The sequence below is a fragment of the Rhinoderma darwinii genome, chromosome 2 (assembly GCF_050947455.1).
Source record: "Rhinoderma darwinii isolate aRhiDar2 chromosome 2, aRhiDar2.hap1, whole genome shotgun sequence".
Lineage (NCBI taxonomy): Eukaryota > Metazoa > Chordata > Amphibia > Anura > Rhinodermatidae > Rhinoderma > Rhinoderma darwinii.
Window position 1 is genome coordinate 96,714,338 of NC_134688.1, and position 13,558 is coordinate 96,727,895.

The following is a 13,558-nucleotide window of genomic DNA, read 5'->3' on the forward strand; positions in this document are numbered from 1 at the left end:
TCCTACTTAGCGCAGTTGTCTATCCCAGCTTCATGCACAGGTGACATACAGAGCGTCGTCTACACCACGGACAGCTGGGAGTGCGCCCTTTTGTAATAAGTCCCCGCACACATTCTCCACTTCCCGTGTGACATATAATTACGTCACGCCGCGAACTCCTCAGCCCGCACATGCTGTTAAGCAGCCAATCAGAGAGCCGTTCCGCTTGGCAGCTCCACCCACTCACAGTCGCCCCGCTCGTACAGGGTGCAACGAGCCTGCCAGCTTCCCCTTTGGGATGTTTGTGATTGGTGGATGCTGCTGAGTAGAAGGCGTGCGCTGCTGACGTCACGTTGTGCGTCGTGTCGGCCGCCGCAGCCGCTGCTCTTGCATTTTCCTCCATGTTGCCTTGTTGAGTCGCCTCGGCTGCTTGTCACCTGTATCCCGAGGGAGAGCAGCCCGTCCGGAGGGACCCGATACATGCCCATGAGCTGTGTAACGAGTGCTGGGCACGCCGTACGCTGGAGAGGCTGCATCAGAGGCACATTGCAGGTTTACTTGTGATGCCTCCTCCAGCGCCCACCGTGATCTCCTAGGAAGGTGCGCTCAGGGCTCCTCATTGCATATGTCTACCTAGTCCTCCGGACTCCCTGCACTCCAGTACGGAGTGATCTGACTCAGCCTTGACATGTCCTCCTCCAGCAGCCGTCATTATCTCATACACGGGGGGCTGGGGCTGTGCTCCGTGTCTTAGTGGTTAATTAATAAGGACATTGTTGTAGGACTGTTGGCTCCCACTCCTCAAGAGATCTAATTACTGTAACATTTGCTGCAAGACCGGACCCCCCTCCTCCTACAAGCATGGCCTGGGCATTAAAGTTACCGTTGGCAGATGAGGTGATCGAGTCTGGATTGGTGCAAGACTTTGATGCCAGTTTATCTGGGATTGGGCAAGAACTGGGTGCTGGTGCCTACAGTATGAGGTAAATATATATATGTTGGTAACCGGGTAATGCTGGGATCTATCCAGAACAATTAGTGGTCCGGTAACGATGAATATAAATAACGAACCTGAGGACGTGAGAAAAATGTTTAGAAATAAAAAATGTGGGTGAGGTTGGTATGAGGCATGCTTTGTGCCCCTAAGTTTGATCTGCAAAAGTTTTAATGCGGTTTGTCTCTTATACCGTGAATCTGCGGCGCCACGTGAATTGTTCTAATACAAGGATTACTTATCAAGACTTGATTTGTTAAAGGGCGACTCTTCCGCTTTTCCTTTGCACTAGTTTTGACATCTCCCCTATAGATACTTTGTTTTTTGTTTTTTTTTACATTTCTCCACACAGCACAGATTAACCCCTTAATGACCAGGCCATTTTGCACGTTAATGACCAAGGATTATTTTTTGTTTTTTCACTGTTGCATTCCAAGAGTCGTAACTTTTTTTTTTTTATTCTGTCGACATAGCCGTATAAGGGATTGTTTTTTGCGGGACAAGTTTTATTTTTCAATTGCATCATTTTTGGGTGCATATAATATATTTATTAACTTTTATTAACTTTATTTTAGGAAAGCATCGACAATAAACGGCAATTCCAGCGTTGTTTTTCACGTTACAAATTTACGCCGTTTACGTTGCGGCAGAAATAACATGTTACCTATATTCGATGGGTCGGCTTGATTATGGGGATACCAAGTTTTTATTGGTAGTATTTTGGGGTACATGGGACTTATTGATTTTTATTTTATTTTTTATGGTGGGAACGGAAGAAAGGATTTTTGCCATTGTTTTTTTGGACACCGTTCACCCGGCGGTTTAATTAATGCGTTAACTTGTTTGAGTCGTTACGATTGCGGTGATACCATATGTGTATGTGTTACCTTTTTTTTTTTTTTTCTTTACACACATATAACCACTTTTTTCCCCAAAGTTGTTTTTATTATTTTATTTTTACTGTAAGGTTTTTTTTTTCCCATAAACTTTATTTAACTGTTTTTCTTTTTTTTTTTCGTCCCACCAGGGGACTTCACCATGCGATCTGCTGATCGTATACCAAAGCATTGTTGCCTGTCAGTGTAAAACTGACAGGCAATCTATTAGGCCATGCCTCTGGCATGGCCTTTGTTAGGCCCCCGGCTGCCATGGAAACCAGACGGCGCCCCACGATTTCTTTGCCGGGGCGCCGATGGGATAACAGACGGAGCTTCCTCTGTTAAACACCTTAGAAGCCACAGTCGCTTTTGACAGCGGCATCTGATGGGTTAAACTGCCAGAATCTGAGTACGCTTCGATTCTGGCAGTTGTGGCAGGAGCCAGGATGTGTAAAACAGCCGTGCTCCTGCCGCTGATCACGTGGGTACGCTGGCAGTACCCACCCGATCAGAGCGACGGATATATCTGTCGCTATGCGGTAACTAACACCTGCTGGTGACGGATATATCCGTTGCTCGTCGTTAAGGGGTTAATGACCAGGCCTAACCAGCTTCTTTTTTTTTTTTTTCGTTTTTACGCCTCTGCCTTTCAGCAGCCATAACGTTTTTAATTCATTGATGTGGCTGTATGAAACCTGATTTTTTGCAAGAATTTTTTTTTATTTTTCCTGTGCAGGGAGGTATATATAAATTGTAAAAAATTATTTTTAGTATTTTAATTTTTTTTCTTCATATCGTTTACACTTTACCACTTAAATGAATTCTTAGCGCCTGCGTTTTTGTCCAGCTCTGCTATACATAGTGTGACCGACAGCTTTTTTTTTTTTTTTTTTTGTATTCCCAGCTTAAATGGCTTCTAGTGTATTTAGCAATCTCTCTACGTTTTGTTCGTTGTAGATAATAGGCCTCATTTATCAAAACTGTCTAAAGGCCCTTTTTACACTGGCCCATTATCGGGCAAACAAGTGTTCATAGAACGCTCGTTCCCGATAATTGCCCTGTGTAAACGGGAACGATCAGCCGATGAACGAGCAAACGCTCATTCATCGGCTGATTGCATAGTTTTAAAAGGGTTTTTCTATCACGTAACTGAGCTGCACTGTTTCCGTTACTCCCGTAGTAGTGGATGGCAGTTACGGAAGCGGCGTAGCGTACGAGCTACGCTGTTTCTGTAACTGCCAAATTCAGTTCTATGGGACTTCTTTGTGGTCGGAAATCCAATGCGTCAGCCGGAGCACAGAGAGGTAGAACGGGGTTTAGAGGGCCCTGTTCTAGAGATAGGTGTGGGACCCGCATCAATCGGACATGACACATCCTGTGGATATGTCGTAAATATCCCTGTTGGGAAAACTCCTTTAAATGCATAAACTTTTATCGTTGTCGGCAGCACATCTCCCTGTGTAAACGGGAAGACGTGCTGCCGACACAATAGAACTGTATGGGGGACGAGCGATCAGAGCAAACGAGCGCCCCACAGCGTTTTTTTACACGCGTTTTTTTACACGGCCCACGTCGGGCTGTGTAATACCTTAAGGGTATGTTCACACGACAGGGCAAAAAACATCTGAAAATACGGAGCTGTTTTCAAGGGAAAACATCCCCTGATTTTGAGACATTTTTTGAGCAACTCGCGTTTTTCGCTGCGTTTTTTTACGGCCGCTTTTGGAGCTGTTTTCATTGGAGTCTATGAGATAACGGCTCCAAAAACGTGCCAAGAAGTGTCCTGCACTTCTTTGACGAGGCTGTAATTTTACGTGCCGTCTTTTGACATCGACGCGTAAAATGACAGGTCGTCGGCACAGTACGTCGTAAAGCCCATTGAAAGTAATGGGCAGATGTTTGCCGACGTATTGGAGCCGATTTTTCAGACTTAATTCGAGGCGTAAAACGCCTCCATTACGTCTGAAAATAGGTTGTGTGAACCCAGCCTAAGGCTCTGTTCACATTTATGTCAGGCACAGTTTGGAGCCTCTGTCACTAATTCTGTCAGATTTGATGGGAATAATAGAGCTGCATGCATCGCTTCCCTTCTCTTCAAATCATTTCACTCCATGACAGAAACCCGTTGCACGTTGGATCCGGCAGAGCACTTTGGCTTCTGTTAGAAATTGAAGCCATGATGCTGATGTGAGCAAAGTTGAGAAACTAGAAAACTAAAAGCAAACATCTGATCAGACTGTGCTCCAACTTAAAGGGGTATTCCCGTTACAGCAAGTTACCCCCTATCCGTAGGGTAAGGGGTAACTTGCTTATTGGTGGGTGTCCGACAGCTCGGACCCCCATCGTTTACAAGTACGTTGTCCCCGAACTTTGAACCCAGCGGCAGGTCGCTCATGCGCACTGCCGCTCCATTTATTCTCTATGGGAGCGACAGAGATAGAGTGCGGTATTCGGCTTTTTTGCGGCGCTGCCATAGAGAATGAATTGAGCGACAGTGCGTATGAGCGACCTGCCGCTCGGTTCAAACATGGGGTTCGGGCAACTTTGGGCTCCCTGTTCTCGTAAATGATGAGGGTCTGAGCTGTCAAGACACCCGCTGATCAGCAAGTTACCCCTTACTCTACGGATAGGGGGTAACTTGTAACTGGAATACCTGTTTAATGAACAGGAGTATCCAGTAAAGTCTTTATTCGTGGTCCCCTCATTTTTGTTGATCATTTTTATCTAATGGAGTATGCTACCACGAAACACGTTACAAATATGAGATTGTGACTAAAGAATTCTCTTACACTATTGGAACCTCCTGTCCGTAAAGTTGGAGCGCAGTCCGATTGGGTCTTTCCTTTTTGTTTTTTCTATATTGTCTACATGACCAAGCAGCTCTGTTTACAGCCGCCTTCACAGAGAAACTGTCCTAGTTGCCCATAGCAACAAATTAGAGCTCCAGGTAAGTCAAATTAGAGCTCCCCATCATTTTACTGATGAAACCAGCAATACCAGGGGATAGTGGGTGAAATATCATTTCTATTTAACCTAAAATTGTCTTCTTAGTAGTCTCTGTAGCTTTAGTATTCAGTTTTTTTAGTGTTCCCACACCGTATGCTAATGAGCAGAAAAGAGTCATATCTTCATTCCACAAGTCTTTCCGAGTTTACCCCGCCTCCTTACTTTTGATTGACAGCTCCTCGCCTTCCCCCAGAACACAAAATCCCGCACTTGTGCATTGATGTCCTCTTCCGGTGTGTGCGCACAACGGGACACCGAATTATTACGATAAAGGCTCAACATGTTTACAGACCGTTATTTACAGTCGGAGGAGGAGTTTAGGAGAGGGGATAACGGCAATGAACTTTTCATAGCAGCGGCCAGTGAGGGAGAAGTAAAGTTCAATACGTGAAATGCTGGTGACAGGTTCCCCTTAAGCTGCTCTGGAAAAATCCATTCTGGTTAGTTGCTATCGGAAACCATGTAAACTTTTTTTCTGTTTTATCAATTTTGCTTAAAACCAGAAATGTTGTCATACGTAGGTCTTAATGGGACTTTGGATGTAGGAATAACAGTTGTCATCTGTCGCTCTTGTTTTTCATCCATTGTCCTATTGACTGCAGGAATGAAAAAATATTTGTACAAACCAAAATCCTATTGGGTCAAGTGGGACCTATTGCAATGTCTGTTTCTGAACCATGGAGAAAATTGAGTTGGTGGAGAGGAGTGGTTGACTCCATTTGTATACAGGATACGTTTGTGAAGATTTACCAAACTGGTGCAAAGGAAAAGTGGAGCAGTTGTCCTTTGCAACCAATCAGATTCATTTTTCGCATGTCTTTTTGAAAATGAAAAAAAAAAAAGCAATCCGATTGGTTGTAATGTGAACTCCATCAATTTTCCATTGCACCTATTTTGTGAGTTGGTAAATCTACGATGCCATCTTGTTTCTGCAATATATTAAAACGTTTCTCCTGAAGTGTATCTGTTGGAAACATTTTCAGATTCACTTTTTCATGCAATTTCAAACCAGGGAGAACTCGAAGGCCCTGTTAACAGATTTTTCCTTCAGGAATTTTGAGGCAGAATTTGCCCTGCCGGCACTTTCTTTGCCGCGTTTTAGGCGGCGTTCTCCGGCTCTTTCTGCCTCCCATTAATTTCAATGGGAGGTCAGAGACGGAACTGCGGGAAGAAAGAGCATGTCGCCTTTTTATCCCCGAGCGTTTTTTCCGCTTGTGGGAAAAAACCGCCTCCCATTTAAATCAATAGGAGGTGATTTTGGCCGTATTTTGGCGCAGTTTTCGTGACAAAAACTGTGCCAAAAAACTGTGTGAACCAGCCCTAACTGCTGTGAAATTTCGGCCGCCTGAGCCAAGGCTCCCTCGGTTCATGGAAACATTGACGCCATAACATATGCAAGAGTTTTACTGGTTGAAGTATTAGTATGACTGACTTTGACGTGCTTGTCATCTATAGATACTGAATCAAACATGTTTGTGCGAGGGACATGATGGATCATATGAGCCTTATGTGAAAATGCAAACCCATATGCATACCATACCCCATCAGCAGGGGTATTGTGGTTGAACCTTGGTCTTTGTTACTATGGAGGTCTCCGCTCTGCGTTCTGACCATGGTCTCCTCTCTGTGAAGTGCTCATCAGACTGTAATTAATGACGATGCTTGCTCATGTCCTAGAAAAATATTTGCAGACATCTGTCTCTGTTACTTGTGTGTCCTACGTTGTGTCAAGCTTATGCCTGAATGATGGTTACAAAGATTCTCCGCCCATGGAAAAAAATCCTCAATAAGGGTGTATTCGCAGATTGAGACTGATCTATTTATTTAATTTTTTTTCTGATTCATGACAAATCGCATAGCAGAGGGGCCTGCTTGTACATTAACACATCCATTGCATAACTAAATAGGATTGTCCTTCAGGAGCACACTAAAACAGGTTGACCCCCCCCCTCCCCCACATCTTCCAGGATTTGGAATGGCTACCACTTTGGTAAAACATACATAGAACATATCTAGCTATATATAGTGTACCTTTAAGAAATAGACAATGAGAATTCCATCTCTGGAGATCTCTGACACAAAATTCGAAACAAAAAGAACATTCAAAACCATGCTGCTTTATCTAGATCGTGTCTATAGCGGGCTCAGGGAAGGCTGGGAGTTGTAGTTCTAAAACAGGAGGGGAACCACAGGTTGGAGACCACTGCTCTATATAGTGCTGCAGTCACCTCAATCTGACAATCGGTGGTGGTTCCAGCTCGAGGATTCCAGATGTGGTCTCTGATATGTATGTGTTTTTTTTTTTTTTGTTTTTTTTCGAAAATGATTCTGTGTTTGGGTGCAAGCAGCACGCGAAACATGTCTTTGTCATCAGAAAGCGTCTTCATCTTGGCCATTATGTGCATTTCTGCAAGCTTCATTCAGAAAATTGGGACATCTGTCTCGTTTGAATAGATCCTTACAATTTTATGGTCCTAATACACAGCCCAACGAGGGGCGTCTAAATGAGAAACGATCGAGACGGCTCGTTTAATTTGCGCTCGTTTGCTCCTTTCACAAGGATCTAGTATGGGGACGAGCACTCGTTACTCCGATCGCTCGTCAACATATTTTTCTATCATGTGGTAGCACTTCCCCTTGTTTACACAGGGAGATGTGCTGCCGACCACGATAGTATCGTTTTGACAGCGTTTTGCTTGCTTGTTTACACAGGCAGTTATCGTGAATGAGCGTTTTGTGGATGTTTTTTTTTTTTTGCCCGATAATTGGCCAGTGTAAAAGGGCCCTTAGGCAAGGTTCACACGCAGCCTAAAAATCTGTGCTAAAATCCGCACGTGTTTACATGTGGATTTTGTTGATTTTCTTTTTGTGTGAAACTTAGCTGTCTAGAAACCGCGGCTGAGTTTTTACGCTGTGAGTTAATGGAGTTCGTTAAAGCCCCTAACGTTGTACTGTACTTTATGATGTAATTTCAGTGCGGATTCCGCAGCTGAAATTCTGCAACAAGTAATCGATGTGTGAATCTACTATTAGGGCCAGTTCACACTGAGTCTTTTGACGCGAAAACCGCGTCGGAAAACGTGCCAAAAAATGGTCAAATAGGTCTCCCATTGATTCCAATAGGAGGCGTTTTTTTCCCGCGAGCGGAAATACCGGCTCGCGGGAAAAAGAAGGGACATGCCCTATCTTTGGGGGTTTCCGCTTCTGACCTCACATTGACATCAATGGAAGGCAGAAGAAGCGTATTTCGCTGCGTTTTTTGCCCGCGGATGAAAAACGCTGCGAAAATCGGCGTGCACGCAGAGCTTGATTGTCCTCCTGCAAAAAACTCAGTAAAATTCCTCCTGCAAAAACTGCTCCAGTAGGTTTTTGCACAGTAGTTTGACGAAAACTCGTCAAAACACTCGTCAAGGTTATTTTTCCCTCTTTCTGACTGATCGAAATGGGGTTTTGGGGTTTTGGAGGCCTCAAGATGGGTCATGACGCTTCTTTTTACCGCGATGCGGTTTTTTTTTTACTCGCGGTAAAAAAAAAACTCGCCCAAATCCCATTTAAATCAATGGGAGGCATTTTCGGGCGGTTTTTGAGGAGTTTTTTGGCGCGGTTTCCGCGTGAAAAAACTCCTTGTGAACAGGGCCTAACGTTTTTCATGAGTAGTTTCAAAGAGTAAAAACCACAGAAGTTGGTGCCGCTACGGCTCTGTTTTTGGAACATTGCCAGACTTTATTTTGTGTGGACTATTTTCTATCAGATTATGCACGGTGTCTTACATTTGCTAGATGTTTGAGGTCATCTGTGGAATACACTGGTTTTATATTCTTGTTTATAACCAGTAGATGTGAATATTAGTATGGGGGGGGGGAGATAGTTTGACCTTCAAAGCTGCAAATGATACATGTCTATAATTATTAAGATGGGTCACAGACAGCCTGACCATTTGGGTGCCAGGGTCCCGAACAAGCAAACGAAATCTATTTAGAGGGCAGCATGTTATTTTTGTTTAGCATTTGGTGCCATATTGACTAATGATATCCAGCGTATGTTCTGTCGTGGCCAGTCTGCTTGTTTTTTCTTTTGGGAAGTTTTGATGAACTTTGACACTCGCACAATGGAAAATGATGCAAGCATAGTACTCCTCTGTCGCCAATGATATATACAGAGGAAAATGCCAGCGCTGCTACTGTAATGTAGGTGTTAATGAGGCTTCCTTGGTGGTTTTATGTTTTTTTTCTGGCTGAGGAAAGAACAACATCAGGCAGAGATTACACACAAACAACCTAAGCAACAACCTCACACCAAGAATGGCGTGTACTGGGGTCCCTTATAATGTATAGACCTAAAAACGAACCAAAGATGGGACATAACCCTAAATCAAGTAATGTACTCCAAAGATAAAAGTACAAAAAATCTTTATTAAATATAGTAACAATAACAAATAATGAGAAAAGAGATCTGATACAATAAACACGGAGACATATACAACAGGGTCAGATGAAAAAGACCAGAACCAACAGAATCAACCGTCCACTAGAGACCTAACACACGCTCAATTATAGGTAAGTAGTTAGTAAACCCGGGGGTATGGGGAGGTTAGTCCCATACATAGTGCCAAGTAATCAGCTAGATGAACAACGTGTAAAGTATGTCAGTATGCGTAGCCTGCACAGTATATGGTGCATATAACAGTACGTGCACAATCTATACAAAATAGTAGGTAGTACGTGACAAGTTTAAACTGAAAAACATATGCAAGTAGTATGAAGGCTCAAATAGCCAAAAGAAATATGACTGGCTGAAATAGCACAATACTGTGGAGGCTACAAAGGGCTGAAAAAACCTGTGCACATACCCAGAGACATGATGAGGAGCGTGGAGGATCAATGGAGTGGATGGGTGAATGAACGCCTCGACGCGCGTTTCGCCCTGTGACCGGCTTCGTCAGGAGGCTACCAAGAGATTACACACAGTCGCCTGGTGCCGATGTGTCCTCGCTCGTCCGACACGATGCAGGACCTGGGGCAGGAAGTGACGTCACAGCGTGATCTCTCGAGAACACGCTGTGTGTCTGTGCACTGCCAGAAGCTGGGTGGTAACGAAGAGAAGTGGATGATGCTGATTCGTCAGCATCATGCACTTCTATTCACAACGCCCAGCTAGTAAAACAAGTAAAAACGCCCAGATGTACACACACAATACACGCCCAGTTGGACATAACTTTAAACACGCCCAGTTGTACTTAAGAAAGGCTCATTTGCATAAATATAAAAATGGTCATAACTTGGCCAAAAATGCTCGTTTTTGAAAAAAAAAAAATCTTTACTGTAATCTACATTGCAGCGCCGATCAGCTGCAATAGGAGATGGGGGTTTGAAAATCTGGTGACAGATTGAAAAACGATAATTTTTGGCCAAGTTATGAGCAATTTTATATTTATGCAAATGAGCCTTTCTAATGGACAACTGGGCGTGTCTTCTGTTTGTAACATCTGGGCGTGTTTACTTGTTTTACTAGCTGGGCGTTGTGAATAGAAGTGTATGTCAGCATCATACACTTCTATTCACAACGCCCAGCTAGTGAAACAAGTAAACACGCCCAGATGTTACAAACAGAAGACACGCCCAGTTGTACATAACTTTAAACACGCCCAGTTGTCCATTAGAAAGGCTCATTTGCATAAATATAAAATTGCTCATAACTTGGCCAAAAATTATCGTTTTTCAAAAAAATAAAACGTTACTGTTATCTACATTGCAGTGCCGATCACATGCAATACGAGATAGGGATTTGATAATCTGGTGACAGAGCCTCTTTAAAGCTCTGTTCACATCACGCATGAGCCTCCCATAAGGTATATATGCATACAGTGGCATAAGTCACCCATAGGCTCCCATGTTTTGTTTAAAAAAAAAAAGATGATATATGGTTAGATATATAGATAGTTTATACATACACTGCAAGGAATACGTTTGTTTGTTTTTTGCAGGATGCCTCTGCATAGAATATCATAGTAGACTGGAAAAAAACAAAAGGTATATTATTGTATACCAGCCCGTCAGGTGAATGCAGCCCTATGGATACACTTGGCGTATACACCAGGACCTTTTCCTGGCATGTACACCAATGGTAGGGCTCTAATGTGATGTGTACAGAGAGAGCCTGCTGTAGGCCAGGTTATAATATTGCCACTGACATTGTTTCTTTCCTACCACTACTGAGCTGTACACGCATTAATCGTGGGATTCAACTTTAGATGCCCACTGTACTATAGATTTTCTCATTCTATAGGCAGCTGGCCTTGTTCACATGGTGCTAAAAAAAAGACATGTAAAAGTGTTTTTTGTAAAAACGCTTTTTAAACTACCGGAGTCTTTTGTGCACGCTTTTGGCATTTTTGTGCCGCGTAATCAGGACTGCCATTGACTATGGGATTTGTGCGCTTTTTCAGCGTGTTTTACGCGCCAAAGAATTGACATGACACTGGTTTTTTTTGTTTTGTTTTTTAACAGCGTGCTTTCCCATTGATGTCAATTGGAAGCTTAAAGAGGCTCTGTCACCACATTATAAGTGCCTTATCTCCTACATAATGTGATCGGCGCTGTAATGTAGATAATAGCAGTGGTTTTATTTTGATAAACGATCATTTTTGAGCAAGTTATGAGCAATTTCAGATTTATGCTAATGAGTTGCTTAAAGCCCAAGTGGGCGTATTCTTACTTTAGACCAAGTGGGCGTTGTACAGAGGAGTGTATGACGCTGACCAATCAGCGTCATGCACTCCTCTCCATTCATTTAGGCAGCGCGTAGGGATCCTTTTTAGATCATTATGTGCTGTCTTATACTAACACATTAACGATACTGAAGTGTTTAGACAGTGAATAGACATTCCACGGAATGTCTATTCACAATCTCTGCACTTCATTACTGTTTCTGTGGTAGTTACAGCAGAGGAAGCGTGATCTCGTTGTAACCTGTCATCTACAGTGTAATCTCACGAGATTACGCTTCCTCTGCTGTAACTACCACAGAAACAGTAACGAAGTGCAGGGATTGTGAATAGACATCTCGTGGAATGTCTATTCCCGGTCTAAACACTTCAGTATTGTTAATGTGTTAGTATAAGACAGCACATAAGGATCTAAAAGGATCCCTATGCGCTGACTAAATGAATAGAGAGGAGTGCATGACGCTGATTGGTCAGCGTCATACACTCCTCTGTACAACGTCCACTTGGTCTAAAGTAAGAACACGCCCACTTGGGCATTAAGCAACTCATTAGCATAAATCAAAAATCGCTAATAAAGTGGTGAAAACAGATCGTTTTTTTTAAAATAAAAAGCACTGCTGTCATCTACATTATAGCGCCCATCTCCTTATGTAGGGGATAGGGCACTTATAGTGTGGTGACAGAGCCTCTTTAAACCAAGCGTTTTTGGCGCGTAAAACAAAAAAAAAAACGCGTCAAATGCATGCCGTGTGAACAAGGCCTTAGTCTTCAGAAATTTAGTTATTGCGTATCTTTATAGTTTGTTTCCATAACAATCGTGATGAATCAGAAGTCTTTTGTTTTGGTTCTTATTGTATATTTAGTGTTTACAATACAGTTGTTCCTGTCTTGTGAGCCATTTGGAACGTCTAGAAGTTGTTACTCCGGTTAGACATTTGGGTGACAAGTAAGTGTCAGGTTTTTTTTTGTTTTTTTTAAATGAATAAAAACAAAGACTAAGTTCACACAGAGTTTTTTGACGCGGAAACCGTGCCAAAAAGCTCCTCAAAAACGGCCCAAAAATGCCTCCCGTCGATTTCAATGGGAGGCGGGGGCGGTTTTCTCCCGTGAGCAGTAAAAACGGCTCCCGGGAGAAAGAAGCAACATGCCCTATCTTCGGGCGTTTCCGCCTCTGACCTCCCATTGACTTCAATGGGAGGCAGAGAAAGCGTGTTTCGCGGGCGTTTTGTGCCCGCACCGCCCAATGGCCACGGGCCAAAAATGCAGGGAGAGGAAAATCTGCCTCAAACTTCAAACTGAATTTTGAGGCAGAAATTCTGCCTGCAAAGTACTCCGTGTGAACATAGCCTAAGGTTTCAAGACCATATCTTGTAAAACGTGATTGTGCCAGAGAAACTTACTTTTAGGTTTGAAATAAAATTGTAGAACTGCCATGATATTTAGTCTGTAAAGTATCTACAGCTCCACAAACTTGTAGCACCACGGTCACAGCTTCGAGAAATGCAAAACGGCAGATTAACTTTTGAACAGATATGTCTTCAGTTGACCGAAAATTGTCCAAATGGTTGATTTAGTCTCGCCAAAATCTCTAGTATATGGCCAACCGCTGTAATGTAGATTACAGCAGTATTTTTTTATTTAGAAAAACTATCAATTTTGATCAAGTTATGACCTATTTTAGATTTATGCTAATGACTTAATGCCCAACTGGGTGTTTTTTAGCTTTTGACCAAGTGGGCGTTGTGGAGAGAAGTGTATGACTGACCAATCAGCATCATACACTTCTCTCCATTCTTGTACTCCGCACATAGCGATCTTTCTAGATCGTGATGTGCTGTCACTTACTCACATATTAACGTTACTGAAGTGTCTTGAGAGTGAATAGACATCGCTTCCAGACAGGACGGGATGTCTATTCACAATCCTGACACTTTGGGAACGTTTGTGTGGGACTTAATGACAGCAAGCGTGATCTCG

At 43.0% G+C, this 13,558-nt stretch overlaps 1 protein-coding gene across 1 annotated transcript in view; it reads left to right on the top strand.

The window, feature by feature from the left end:
- The first annotated feature begins 304 nt into the window (after positions 1-304).
- The window catches only part of TFCP2 (transcription factor CP2), a 79,353-nt gene continuing 66,099 nt past the window's right edge, over positions 305-13,558 (top strand). The window contains exon 1 of the mRNA XM_075851941.1: positions 305-962. Coding sequence (XP_075708056.1) covers positions 841-962 — 122 coding nt within the window. The 5' untranslated portion in view covers positions 305-840. The remainder of the gene's footprint in view (positions 963-13,558) is intronic.